General features: G+C 31.4%; 1 protein-coding gene across 1 annotated transcript; it reads right to left on the bottom strand.

Annotated features, from left to right (window-relative positions):
* Positions 1-6,054: 6,054 nt before the first annotated feature.
* LOC145319045 (uncharacterized) lies at positions 6,055-14,039 on the bottom strand. Its single transcript, XM_080160869.1, has 9 exons — positions 13,983-14,039; positions 13,302-13,346; positions 13,063-13,098; positions 11,317-11,402; positions 9,393-9,462; positions 8,289-8,375; positions 7,975-8,008; positions 7,212-7,256; positions 6,055-6,829 (listed from the first exon to the last, which is right to left on the bottom strand). Exons 1-9 carry the CDS (start codon positions 14,032-14,034, stop codon positions 6,712-6,714), a joined length of 573 nt encoding a protein of 190 aa, XP_080016995.1. The 5' UTR covers positions 14,035-14,039; the 3' UTR covers positions 6,055-6,711.
* Positions 14,040-14,247: the final 208 nt, after the last annotated feature.

Here is a 14,247-nt window from a genome sequence, read left to right as displayed (position 1 = left end):
TGGAATGTTAGAACAATATATGAGTCAACTAAAACAGCCCAAGTAGTTAAAGAAATGACAAGTTACAATATTGGAATACTTGGGATTGCAGAATGTAGATGGACAGGACAAGGACAAACTACAACCAAAGATGGCCACCTAATACTTTATTCTGGTCATGAAAGCCAACATATGTATGGTGTTGCTATAATTATTCAAAAACGACATGTCAACTCACTAATAGACTGGAAACCTATATCAGACAGAATAATTAAGGCTAGATTCCAATCAAGGCACTGCAAGTTGACCATTATCCAATGCTATGCCCCAACAAATGACAAAGATGGAGAAGTAAAACAAGAGTTTTATGATCAACTGCAATCAATCAGAAACTCAGTACCCAGACATGACATGTGCCTAGTTCTTGGAGATATGAATGCTAAAGTAGGAACTGACAGGACTGGAGTGGAGAATGCAATGGGACACTTTGGCATAGGTACAAGAAATGAAAATGGAGAACTTTTACTTGAATTCTGTTTAAATAATGATATGGTTGTAGGAGGTACATTATTCCAACACAAAAACATTCACAAATATACCTGGACAACACCTGATGGACAAACAAGAAACATGATTGACCACATTATGATCAATAGAAAATGGGTCAATTCAATGCAAGACTGTAGGAGCTATAGAGGAGCCGACATATTTAGTGACCATGAACTAGTTGTCAGTAAGATTAAATTAAAGCTAAAGCGTACTGGCCATGATAAAAAGAGTGAGATTGGTAGACAATATGATTCTTCAAGATTAAAGGACCCTGTGATAAAGAATGAATTTGTCTTAAAACTCAGAAATAGATTTCAAGTCTTAGAGGACCTAAATAAAGAGACTGAGATCACATGGACTTCAATTAAAGAAAACTTTCAATCTACTGCTAAGGAAATCCTAGGACACAAGAAACCAGAGAAAAAGGACTGGATCTCTGAAGAAACATGGATCAAAATAGAAGAGAGAAAGAAGCTCAAAAACAAAATCCATAATGCTCAACATTTGGCTGACATGAGCAATTTAAAAGCGGAATATACTGCTAAAGACAAAGAAGTCAAAAAGTGCACAAGGAAAGACAAGAGAGATTACATTGACAATCTGGCTGAAAAGGCCCAGAGAGCAGCTGACTTTGGTAACATGAAAACAGTATACAACATAACCAAGCAATTAAGTGGCAAATATAGCAAAAAGAGTGGTGAAACTATCAAGGCTAAAGATGGTAAATTACTCACTACAGAAAAAGAAATTGCTGAAAGGTGGAAATCACATTTTGAAGAAGTGTTGAACAGACCTGAACCAGAAATTACTGCTGAACCAGAACCAGGACATGAAATAGACATAGATATAAGACCACCAACTATTCAAGAAGTTAAAGCTGCTATACATAGCCTAAAGAATGACAAAGCACCAGGACCTGACTTAATAACTGCCGAAATGCTTAAGGCAGACATAGATCTTTCTGCTAGGACTCTAACTGATCTTTTTGATAAAATTTGGAGGCAAGAAAAGATACCAACGGACTGGTCTAAAGGTATAATCATAAAACTACCTAAGAAGGGAGATTTGAACAATTGTGATAATTGGAGAGGAATTATGCTGCTTTCTATCCCAAGCAAGGTCCTATGTAAAGTTATTTTAAACAGAATTGATGAGAAAATTGACAATAAACTGAGAGAAGAACAAGCTGGATTCCGTGCTGGAAGGGGCTGTGTTGACCAAATTTTCACCCTTAGGACAGTTATTGAACAATGTGTTGAATTTAACAAGCCACTTCACGTAAATTTTGTTAATTTCTCTAAGGCCTTTGACTCCATACACAGACAAACACTCTGGAAAATACTAAGAAGTTATGGTATACCAGAAAAGATGATAATTATGATAACTAAATTTTATGACAACTTCCAAGCCTGTGTTTCAGTTGGAAACAATAAGACATCTGATTTCTTTAAAATAAGCACTGGAGTTAGACAGGGATGCATTTTATCACCTATTCTATTTATATTGGTCATTGACTGGGTGATGAAGAAAACCACAGAGGACAAAAAACGTGGTCTCCAGCTGGGCATACTAGGACACCTAGAAGATCTGGACTTTGCTGATGACCTGGCACTGATTTCAGAAACAATTAAACATCTACAAGCCAAGACAGATAGACTAGTCAAATATGCAGGACAAGTCGGGCTCTTTGTTAATGTCAAGAAGACTGAAATTATGAATATACCTACAAACCCTGATCAAAGTATAACAATAAATGGTGAACAATTGAAACAAAGCAACAAATTCACCTATCTGGGGAGTGTTATCAGCAGTGAAAATGGCTCAAAAGCTGATATTAAAACCAGGATTGATAAGGCTAGGGTTGCTTTCAACAGTCTACACAACGTTTGGAATTCAAAGAAACTTGCTCTGAAAACAAAAATCAGACTTTACAACAGTAATGTGAAATCAGTTCTTCTCTATGGAGCGGAATGCTGGAGAACTGTGAAAACTGAAACAAATCAACTTAATGCATTTCACAATAGCTGCCTAAGAAGAATTTGCAAAATATTCTGGCCAAACAAAATATCAAACCATAAGCTGTATGCTAAGACCAAGTGCAATAGCATTGAAGCAGAAGTGAAATATAAAAGACTAAGGTGGCTAGGACATGTGCTCAGAATGGAACAAAATAGGTTTCCAAAAAAGTGCTTAAAATGGAACCCCACCACTGGTAAACGTAATCGGGGACAACCAAAAATGACCTGGAGGCGGAGCACTGAAAAGGACCTCTTTAATTTGGAATTAACATGGGGAGAAGCTGAAAAACTTGCCAAAGACAGCAGGAATTCATGGAGGAACAAGGTGTCCGTATTCTCTGGCCTTCACAGTCAAAAAGAGAGATGCGTCTGATGATGATGATGATGATGTGTCAAAACTGAATAATTAGAATATAAATGAATAAGAGTCAAAGGAAAAAAGCTTGTTGAAAAACTTCTTGATACAGGATTATGTTATTGTTTATGGACATACTTACAGTTTTAGTACTTAATTATAGAGTTGCTTTGCTTATAATATTGTACTTGTTGTCCCAGGAATCAGTATACCAAAAATCAGAAAAATCGGATAATTACATCACATGAAAATTTGTTGTTAAAAATCAACATGTTTAAAATGGACGTACGGACATTCTGGTAATGATTATATAGTTGCTACGCTTTCTAAATTGTACCTACCTACTACAGCAATCACCATACAAAATTTGATATCGATAGGACAATTCTAACATACTTAAATATACGAAAAAAGCTATCCGTCTCGGGCGGTCGGACGAACCGACCCTCATTATAGAAAAGCTCCGCTTTTAAAAATGCTGATTTGTTAAGAATTAAAATATTACGACTTAATTTCTTAAGATTAAGATACATGAGATCACTGACCTTTTACAATGATTTTATTTACGTCCGAATCTTCTCCATAAAATATTGTGTAATTTATACTAACGTATAACATCGTATTATAGTTCGTGCCCGCGGAAAATTGTCTGAGAACCAGACTTAATCCAGCGGTTATTAAACAGGTTCGAAGACGGTCATTCTGGAAAGCAGCATGGTACCTTTCCAATAACTATTAAAGCCGTCCTGCAAGCCACAAAAAACAAGGACGACAACATAAAAAATTACAGAGCTATGACAACGAACATTACTTTTGGAGTGTTAGAACTGTATAGAATATGAATATCCTAACAAAATTAGTAAATTTTGTTCCAAACTGCTTAAATACATGATTCTGCTTAATGACATGCTTATATTTTTGATACTTGATTTGCTTATAATAATAAACACATAAAAAATTGTTGTCAATAGGGTTAAAAATGAACAATCACCATGCAAGTTTAAAATCAATAGAGCAATTTTAAAATGCCTAAATAACGATAAGAGTGATACTTTACGGATGGACCGACCGACAATTATTGAAAAGCTTCAATTATAATACAAGATTATATAAAGAAGTGTCTTAACTTTCTCCATGACGACTGAGGTCCAAATCCTAATTAACCAATCAATAGAAAAGCTTTACCTTTAATAATCTGATGCAAATTATCTACCATAGTATCTGCCAAATCATCATCTATCTCATGTTTAAATTTGTTCAAAGTCGTTCCTGTTTTTCTTGTACAAAGAAATTTTGGTCAGCAATCGATTTTCTTTTGATTTGGATATCTTACTTTTCAATTTCGATTTCCAGAGAAAAATTATCAATAAATTCTCTACAATAACTGCGTATATAAAATAAACTAAAACTAAAAGAAACAAGTATCTCGTCATTATTAGAAGAGTTCTGCTCTGTATTCAGTGTTGCTGAGCTCGAGCTCTACGGCTCCAAGTGCCTAGGTTGTTCAAGTTACTTTTTTTCTCATTTGGAGCAATTTTCTTTTAGGTCGGCATTTACGTAAATGTGGAGCTAGATTGTATAGCCTAATTGTACTTGACCTGGACTAGAAATGTTGGATCATGTAAAAAGACGAAGGACAGACATTACCCTCCTAAGTTTTGACCTCAGATGGTCAATGCATGAAATGAAAAAGAAAATTAAGGCGTCTTTAGAAGCGTCTTATCATGCTTTACAAATAACTCAGACCTAGGGGTTATATAAGATATTTTAAGTACTTTCTTTAAAGCTAAATATTTCGCCAGCTGTACATTGCTGCCTATATCCATTATTATGTCACCATATTGACGAAATTCATTGACCAAATTAATAGAGATAATCTCAAGAGTCTAGAGACATACTTTCTAAAGCAGCCAATAGGATAACCATGGAGGTACATTAAAGACATGTCATTGGTTGAAATTATGTACAGATTTGCTGGAAAGGTATATTTTTTCTTTTCGTTTGCATAATGAGTCGCATTTCTTAAGATAAAACTTTTCTGGGGTAAATTATATCGTGGAAAAATTTATTTACTCGTATAGCGCGAAGCACATGACAGCACCCTATAATAGCTATGAACAATTGAATTCCGTAGGGAAAAAGTTATGGAATTACTTTTTAATGTTAACGAATTGTGGGGTTCATGGATGGATGGGGATGGACTATCTAGATATCTAAAATGTCTTTTTTAGGACCAGATTGACCATCTAGATATCTATTATGTCTATTTTGGGTCAGAATGGCCATCTAGATAACTTTTATGTCTATTTTAGGGCCAGATTGACCATCTAGATATCTATTATGTCTATTTTGGGTCAGAATGGCCATCTAGATAACTTTTATGTCTATTTTAGGGCCAGATTGACCATCTAGATATCTATTATGTCTATTTTGGGGTCAGACTGACCATCTAGATAACTTTTATCTCTATTTTAGGGCCAGATTGACTATCTAGCTATCTATCAGGTATATTTTGGGGTCAGATTGCCGGATGGATGTCTCGTAGGAGCTGTTTTTATTCCAAGGTCTTTAGGAGCAAAGTTACTTTAACACAAAAGGCCTTTTCCAAAGGGACAAACAAGGCAATATATAGATTTTCTCCGATCTTCGAAAAATGCCACGGATATTAACTATTATATTTTATTGTAATTCAGTAAAATTAATAAAAAGCTATTCTAATATATAAAGTGCGCATATTTCCATTATAAAGTTAACATAAACATGATGATCGTTACGTTTAGTTTGTAGTATTTTTTTTCTTAATACGAGTAGGCACAAAAAAGCGAAGCAACCCTCTAATCAATTCTGAAAGAAGTAGTTATGTCCAAATGGTCATAGCTAAATATATGACCGATACCTATTATAAATAGCCCAAAACTATCCCTGGATCTATAACAAACTTCTTTGAAAATTGGTACCCTATCGGTCCAGTAGTTTAGTGTAAACTAGCGGCTGCGCTTCTAGCATCTAGGGGATTTGTGTTTGAAAAGGGATCTATGGTGCTGTAAAATAGCCCAAAATCCGGGTCTTTTTGAAGATTCTCTAATATGAAGGACTTTACTTCAGTGGATGGCTAAATATTAAAGGACAAACAAATAAAAAGCATAAAAAATATTTTAAAAGAGTTTAGACTATTTATTTCCATCTATTGATTATCATACAATTTCATGTTATCACATTCACATGTAAAAAACATTCAGATTTCATGCTTGATAATATATATTTCTTGCATGGATCTATAGAGCATTGTCAGCAGATACGAAAATAAAAAGCCCTTTTTATTTACTTTTCTGCGGTCAATTTCAATAAATCTATGCAAGACACTCATTTTCATTTTAAGCTTTTTAACATATACATTTCATATGGTCTTAAATTTGTTTAAAGCAGCACATAAAAATAGGTTCAGTGATTGTGAGGGATAAGACATATAATTGGAAGTTAGAATTTGATAATAACTTTAAACTGTTTCGTGATTTTTTCTAGAATTGATTGTTAGACTGGCTATCCCTGGGAACAAATATCAAAAAAAAACATAAGTTATAAATTTTTATTTTACAGACATTTTACCAGAATAAAGTTTTGATTGTTAAAAAAATGAGTTTGTAATAAGAAAACATAGTTCAACAAAAAGATTCTGTAATATAAAAGCCTTAAAAAGAACACTTTGAATATTACAAATTACTTTCATTCCATAAAACTTATTATTTTTTGGTCCTTTAGGCATTTACAAAAGTAGATGTTTAAAAACAACAAAAATTTTCCATATATTTTTTAACAAAAATCTCTGAGTTGTCTTAGGGAGCATTGTCGTTTACAGCAGACGTGTGACAGACCGAAAGGCTGAGTTTTCTGTCCAGTTCCTCTGCCGTTATATTCAGCTAGTTGGCTTCTAAAATAGGTTGATTATAATAACTTTCTAATAATTCTTCTGATAAAAGGAAGGTGGGTTGTATATATATTTGTCGACTTTTGTGTTAGTTGGGGAGGGGGGTCGTAATACCCTTCCCACACTTTAAATGTCATTGAATCAGCAATACGTACATACCCAGGGTGACATTTGACTATAAATTACACTTGTACCCAAAGTTTGATAAACACATTTTCTTATTGAATAAAAAACTTTGGGTATTTTTGGTTCAAGAAGTGTTGAAACATTTGAACTATTAATCTTAATCTACAAAAGGGGTAGTTTTTTTGTTTTTATCATTTATAAACCATTCTTTTATTGCTTAAAATTCCTACATAAACTTAAAAGTACAGAAAATTATTACCTGTAGGGATTATAAGAATCCCAGCCACCTTCACTTTTCTTCAATCTAGAATTTGAAAAAAACATTAAATAATAGTTTGGCTAAAAATCATAAATTTTTACGGCTCTAGTGCCTACTATGACTACATAAAATGAAAGAAGAACCCAATTGGTCAATTGTTAAACAAGGATGACAACATCCATAAAAGCGAAGCACTGAAAAGGTAGGACAAACAGACATTAAAACTTGTATAGTGTCAGAACTGAGTGATCAGAATATAAATGTATAAGAGTCGAAGCAAAATTGTAAACAAATTTGTTGAAAAACTGCTTGATGGAGGATAATGTTTATGGACACACCAAAAATCAGATCAATCGGATAATTAGATCACATAAAAATTTGTTGTTCAAAAAGTAGAAAAATCAACATGTTTAAAATGGACGTACGGACATTCTGGTAATGATTATAGAGCTGCTACGCTTTCCAAATCGTACCTTACTACTAAAGGAATCACTACGCAAAGTGAAATCGATAGGACAATTCTAACATGCCTAAATTAACGAAAAAAGCTATCTGTCTCGGGCGGACGGACGGATCGACCCTAATTATAAAAAAGCTTCGCTTTTAAAAATGAGACAGACGAACAGAAAGTTTATTGTTACAAAGACAAAGAAGCGCACAAGTATAGCGGTGATATCAATTTAATTTAATTAACAGGATTAGTTGTACAGACATACTCTAGATATAGAGAAGCTTGACTACCATAACTCAATTAATTATTAACCTGGTAAGTTCATCTACTACACTATCTTGTACTCCTAAAATTACAAATATAGTATTTATTTCATCATGTTAAAATAACAGGATATCTATCTGTCTGTCTTTGTGTAGGTGAAGCGAAGGATCTCTTCAACCGCCGAACCGATATGATTCTCCTTTACAGTAAGCTTCTTATAGGTCCTGGGACCTGCAATAACAAACAAACATAGTACTAAACTCCATCTTTTGCCAAAAATCTTACATAGTATTTTATCAGCTTTGTTTTGATAAAAAAAAAACAATATTGTTAAGTATAGTCATTCATGTGACGTCACTTACCTAAGTTTTGTTGAGATCTTTTCTTCATTGTGTAGAGAGTAAAATCATCGATTCCCAATTTTTTCAGTGCCGCATCTCTCGCCATTCCTATTGTAAAAGAGAATTCAACCAATTAGAAAATAAAGTTTCATATTTCCAGGGATCGGCAGCCGCGCGTAAGCCGCGTGTAAGGCTCAGTGAAATCTTCATTTTATTACTCTAAAATTCAGCTAGATGTCTATACCTACTCTTTAGCAGACAATCCTTCTTTTAAAAATTTTTTTTGCTCACAGTCAGGTTTAAAACTGAGGCTGAGGCGCGGCTTCCGAACCCTGCATATTTCTTTTTTATTTACTCTCCCTCTAGTGGCCACTTATTCAGTATCATTTAGAATTTTAATTCTATTTTAAAAATCTTCCAATTTTTTTTAACAATCTTCCAAACAAATCACTTCAGAAGATAAAAGAAAAAAAATGTAAAAAGGGGGCATGGTTAGTAAAAAACCACACTAAAAAAGAGGTGTCTGGGTGCTAATGATCATTTATATTTTCATTAAAAATTCTAGGGTCATATTCTGTGAAATAAATATATAGTCCCTTTCATGACAACTCCTCTTAAGGGGTGTTTCGTCGTATTTTCACAATGGCTTTTGATAGGTTATTTTAGATTAGGTTAGGTGATTGCCCTTCAGGGTTTGAGCCCCCCACAGGGGCTAGAAATAGGAGAATGCCCCTTAAGAGGTGTTGTAGCGAAAGAGACTATACCCAATAGTAAATATAATCCAGTAAATACAAATTTTATTATTATTTTTGTTCAATCTTTTAATCATCCCTGCCATACAGTGAAAGAATATAGATTTTTTCCATATTCCAGAATTTGATAATACTTCTAGTACCAAAGCTTCTCTATAATATACTTTGTCTATCAGTCTAAATATGATTTAAACAGGCATTAATCAATTAACTGCTTTTTAAGATAAAGGCTAATTTATTTAGAAATTACTCTTGCTAATTAGCATCCAGGATATGAATATATTAGTCCATTTGGTAGACAATCAACAGTGGAAATGTGAATAACTCAACTTCTCTTAGAGATAACAAGTCAATTTATCAAAAACTAACTTACTCTCTGCTCTGACAGCTCCACAAACCAGAAACATCATATTCATTAGGTGATCTCCACACATCCGCTGAGACTAAAATTTAACAATTGTAATCAAGAGAATATAAAAAGAAAACTTACATCATAGATATAAAAATAATATTATTTTGATGAGTTTTCTATCTTGAGACACATGTTCTGAGAAGGATTAAATATGAACTCACATAATGATTTGTCACAAGCAAGAGTATGAGGTACAAACTAACTTTTAAATCTTTTACATTTACACACTTTAAACTTAAATATAGAAAATTTATATCTAAATATAGTTTGTTTATAAGAAAATTATGATTCTTTTTTAAATAGAGAAATCGTATTATAATAAGAAGAAAAGTATTTAGTATTATTAATATCAATATTCGTTAAAAAACCATAAAGAGGCTGCTTATGGTTGTATCAAGAGGGATTTAATCAATTAAATCTATTTTTGATTCTTACTTATAATCTTTAATATGCAGTTTAGGAAGGATTACCCTCAAAAATAGGGATTATTTTTGAAGCAAATAAACATTTAATTATTTTAATAATTCTTTAATGAAATTTGATTTTAGAATTTTAAATCCAAACTAATAATTTGTCAAAAAAAAAAAAGGTATATTATTTGATTATTTCAATGTAACTTCTTACATAAAGATATATATTCATTTGTGGATATTAATATAAAGTTTTTGCTGCATGCTAATACTAATATTATTTTATGCATCTTCATTTATTGTTTACATAGCTGTTTTAAAATATTATTAAATCATTCAATTATTCTGTACTTTATCAAAACTAGTGACTCGCTTGACCCAGTGAGGGGAGGAGAAGGGGGACTTTTTAAAAGCGAAGCTTTTCTATAATTAGGGTCGGTCCGTCCGTCCGTCCGAGATAGATAGCTCTTATTCGTTAATTTAGGCATGTTAGAATTGTCCTATCGATTTCAAACTTTGCATGATGATTCCTCTTGTAGTTAGGAACGATTTAGAAAGCGTAGCAACTCTATAATTATTACCAGAATGTCCGTACGTCCATTTTAAACATGTTGATTTTTCTACTTTTTTAACAACAAATTTTTATGTGATCTAAATATCCGTTTGATCTGTTTTTTGGTATATTGATTTCTGGGACAACAAAGTACAATATTATAAGCGAAGCAACTTTATAATCAAGTCATAAGAATGTAAGTATGTCCATAAACATTATCCTGTATCAAGCAGTTTTTCAACAAATTTACTTACAATTTTGCTTCGACTATTATACTTTTATATTCTGATTATTCAATTCAGACACTATACAAGTGTTAATGTCCGTTTGTCCTACCGTTTTAGTGCTTCGCTTTTATGGATGTTGACATCCTTGTTTTGTCAATACAGATAAACAACGTCCTACTTCTTACTTTAATGAACATCTTGAATTTTGAAAATAATAATCTTTTAATTGGTTTTCTCGTATTCATTCAAATCCGGTGGATAGGAACCGGTTCTCATCCATACGAAAAAACTATGTCTAGCATCGTATTATATCCAGCTTTCTACGATTATAGAAATGTACAATCATAAGATTAAAACCAGTTTTTTTAGCCGGTGCCTCCGGCACCTCGGGGCTAAAAAAACTAGTTTTAATCTCATATTTGTACTTTCTATATCCGCGGAAAGCCGTTTATAATACGATGCGAGAAATAACTATTTTCGTATGGGTAGGAACTGGTACTCATCCATAAGAAAAAACTATGTCTAGCATCGTATTATATCCAGCTTTTTTTAGCCAGTGCCTTTGGCACCGCGGGGCTAAAAATACTGGTTTTAATCTTATAATTGTACATTCTATATCCGCGGAAAGCTGTTTATTTTACGATGCGAGAAATTGCAGAAACCTTCTAGAATGTGTATTTCTATAATTTATTTACCTCTGGAATGCCATTTCTTTTAGAAATATAATTCTGTGAAATCCAATTTTCAATCTGTGGGCTCACAGAGGAACTGAACGATAAATCTAAAACAAAAAATATTTACCTTTAACATAAGAAAAGAAATAAGCTTTTGAATTGAAATATTAAAAATCATTTTCAATTAAGCAACAGAACCTTTAAAGTTTGGATAAAACTACGATACTACGTCATAAAGTTACAAAAAAAGTAGTTGTGTAATTTAAAGATTAAGATTAGGATTAGTGGTGGTTGAAGTCAGATTATATCGTATTTCTAGAAAATTATTACAAAGAAGTTGTATCAACTTTTTTTTTTATAGCTAGCCGGTTCTTTTAGTAAGTAGTAGATGTAAAATTTTTCATAGAATTCAAATATGCAATCGGTTTTTTTGTAGACCTCTTATTTTTTAAGTAATTTAAGTTTTTTAAAAAAATAATTAAGTCGGTTTTAAGGTACTAAAACGCAACAAAATAAAAGAAGAAAATGGTCAGTAAGAACAAAAATAGTAAGATCTTTAATTTGACACCTTACTTTTAAAATTCTGTTGAGTAATTATTGAAAAAATCTATTTTTTTAACCTCGGTATAATAAAAACTTTAGACCTAAATATTTTCTCAAACAGACATAAAAAACATGGGTTCATATATACCATTAGAATCAGAAAAATATTACGAATCCATTGTAAGCAAAATTGAAAAAAATTAAAAAATTAAAAAATTACAGAAATGGCCAATTATTTTTTTTGTTCAGACAACACTATTGTCTTCCCTTTTTTACCCCCTCTTTACCCCCTCTTTACCCCCTTCCCATTTTTATACTCAATTGAAGAATTAAGACGTTGCCTGTACAACATAATATGATATTTTCATATAATTCCTTTTATTGTAGTTTATATACTATATTGTAAACTTTTTTTTTCAATTTTGCTTACAATGGATTCGTAATATTTTTCTGATTCTAATGGTATATATGAACCCATATTTTTTTATTTGTGAAATAATAAAATTAAGTTCAAAGTTTTTATTCTCGTGGGTTTAAAAAAATCGATTTTTTCAATAATTACCTGACAGAATTGAAAAAGTAAGGTGTCAAATTAAAGATCTTACTATTTTTGTTCATAATGACCATTTTCTTTCTTTTTTTTGTTGCATTTTAGTACCTTAAAATCGACTTAATTTTTTTTTTTTTAAACTTAAATTACTTAAAAAATAAGAGGTCTACAAAAAAACCGATTGCATATCTGAATTCTATGAAAAATTTTACATCTACTACTTACTAAAAGAACCGGCTAGCTATAAAAAAAATAGTTGATACACCTTCTTTTAATTTTAGAGATGATAATCGATGTTAAAATAGTTAGGAAATCTTATTGCATAATGCAAATCTACATTGCCATAGACGAAAAAGATTGCACTTACACAAATGCATTGAATTTGAAAGGAATCACAATCAGAAATTTATTCATCTTTTTTCAATAAAAAAATATTTTTAAATTGTTAACATATTTTATGATATCATTGTTTTTAAAATTTATTATAGGTGTGAAAAAACATTTGTCTATAAAGGGATTGACCTTTTTAAAATTTTGCTTAACCCCTCCCCCCCTGGACAGGAAACATAAATATTGAACCTTACGTTTCTTGAAGGCTAGGAGAACTGTGGCCGAGGCAAATTTTTATTTAATCATAGAATTATTTGAGTAGCGTCTCTATAATCATAGTTTACCTTCTGGTACTTGGTTCATCAAAAAATCATGGGCATCTGAAATAAAAAAGTATTAAATTCAAATTTGACATTCTGAACTTTTTGACAATAATTTTTTATGTGATATTTTTATCCTATATATCTGATTTTTTTACTACTGATTCCTATAAGACAACAAAGTATAATTTATTATAAGAGAAGCATAAATTTCTTAAAGCTGCTTTTACATGAAATTAATTTAGGTAAAAATAAATACTCACCAAAATATTGTGAATTTTTTCCATTAATGTATCCAGCAACAGTACCTGATAAAAGTTAAAATATTACCTATAAGAGAGAGCATACTTTCAGTTATAAGTCAGATATAATATAATTTTCTTTTAATTCAAATTGATGGTGGTACTTCAGATTTTATGTTAATATGCAAAAGATTATTTCTACTAATATAAATCTTTTTAAAAAATTGAAATATTTTCTTTTTGTCCAAGAATTTTTTTTATTTTTATATGGGTCTAGTAGCTAGAGAAGTCTAACCCCCGCCATAGGGTACGACTATAATACAGAAAAGATTTTCCTTATAGGCTTTATTATAAATTCATAGCTATTTTATTTCTGTTCTTTATGTCCATATGTCTGCTTCACAAGAGATCATCTGAAGGAAAACTATTTTACCCCAAATGTAACCATATTTTGACCAGTTGATATTTCAGAGAATTATGAGCAAATTTAAGTTATCAGCATATTATTGTATATATTTATTTTAGCCCGCTGCAAGTATCGCTTTATTAGAATACACTAAAATCTGGTAATAAAATATAAAATACTAGAAGAGAATAATTTAAATTTTGGTTTGGGTTTATTTTTTAAAAATGTATATTCACGAAACCTAACTAAATTTAATAATAAATTTCATATTTTTATCCAAAAAACAAGAATTATACCTGTTAATAAAACACTAAGGGATAATATTGGAAAATTCTGAAGATATTTCATTGGTAATTTCTGAAAATAAATTGAATAATGATCAACATAGCAAGGACAATTTTCTTAGCGTAGCAATTAGCTTAACTAACATTATTTTTTCGAAATAAATGAAGATTAATAGAGTATACAGTAGCTGAAAATGGATGAGGAATGGAAATAAATTGATTTACATACTCACTTATAAGAAACAATCTTACCCCTGCTCTAAATAAAACTGCTGGC

This window comes from Acartia tonsa, chromosome 5, assembly GCF_053477335.1.
Source record: "Acartia tonsa isolate MP-2025a chromosome 5, ASM5347733v1, whole genome shotgun sequence".
In the NCBI taxonomy this organism is placed as follows: domain Eukaryota; kingdom Metazoa; phylum Arthropoda; class Copepoda; order Calanoida; family Acartiidae; genus Acartia; species Acartia tonsa.
Note: the sequence above shows the minus strand (reverse complement) of the source record. Positions and strands in the feature narration are given on the sequence as shown.

Excerpts from the sequence above, each read along its gene's own strand:
- LOC145319045 (XM_080160869.1), bottom strand. The coding sequence starts at position 14,034 with ATGAAATATCTTCAGAATTTTCCAATATTATCCCTTAGTGTTTTATTA. Across the intron at positions 8,009-8,288 it reads AAGATCTCAACAAAACTTAG|GAGTACAAGATAGTGTAGTA; the intron begins GTAAGTGACGTC and ends TTGTAATTTTAG. Across the intron at positions 7,257-7,974 it reads GTAGTAGATGAACTTACCAG|ATTGAAGAAAAGTGAAGGTG; the intron begins GTTAATAATTAA and ends TTCAAATTCTAG.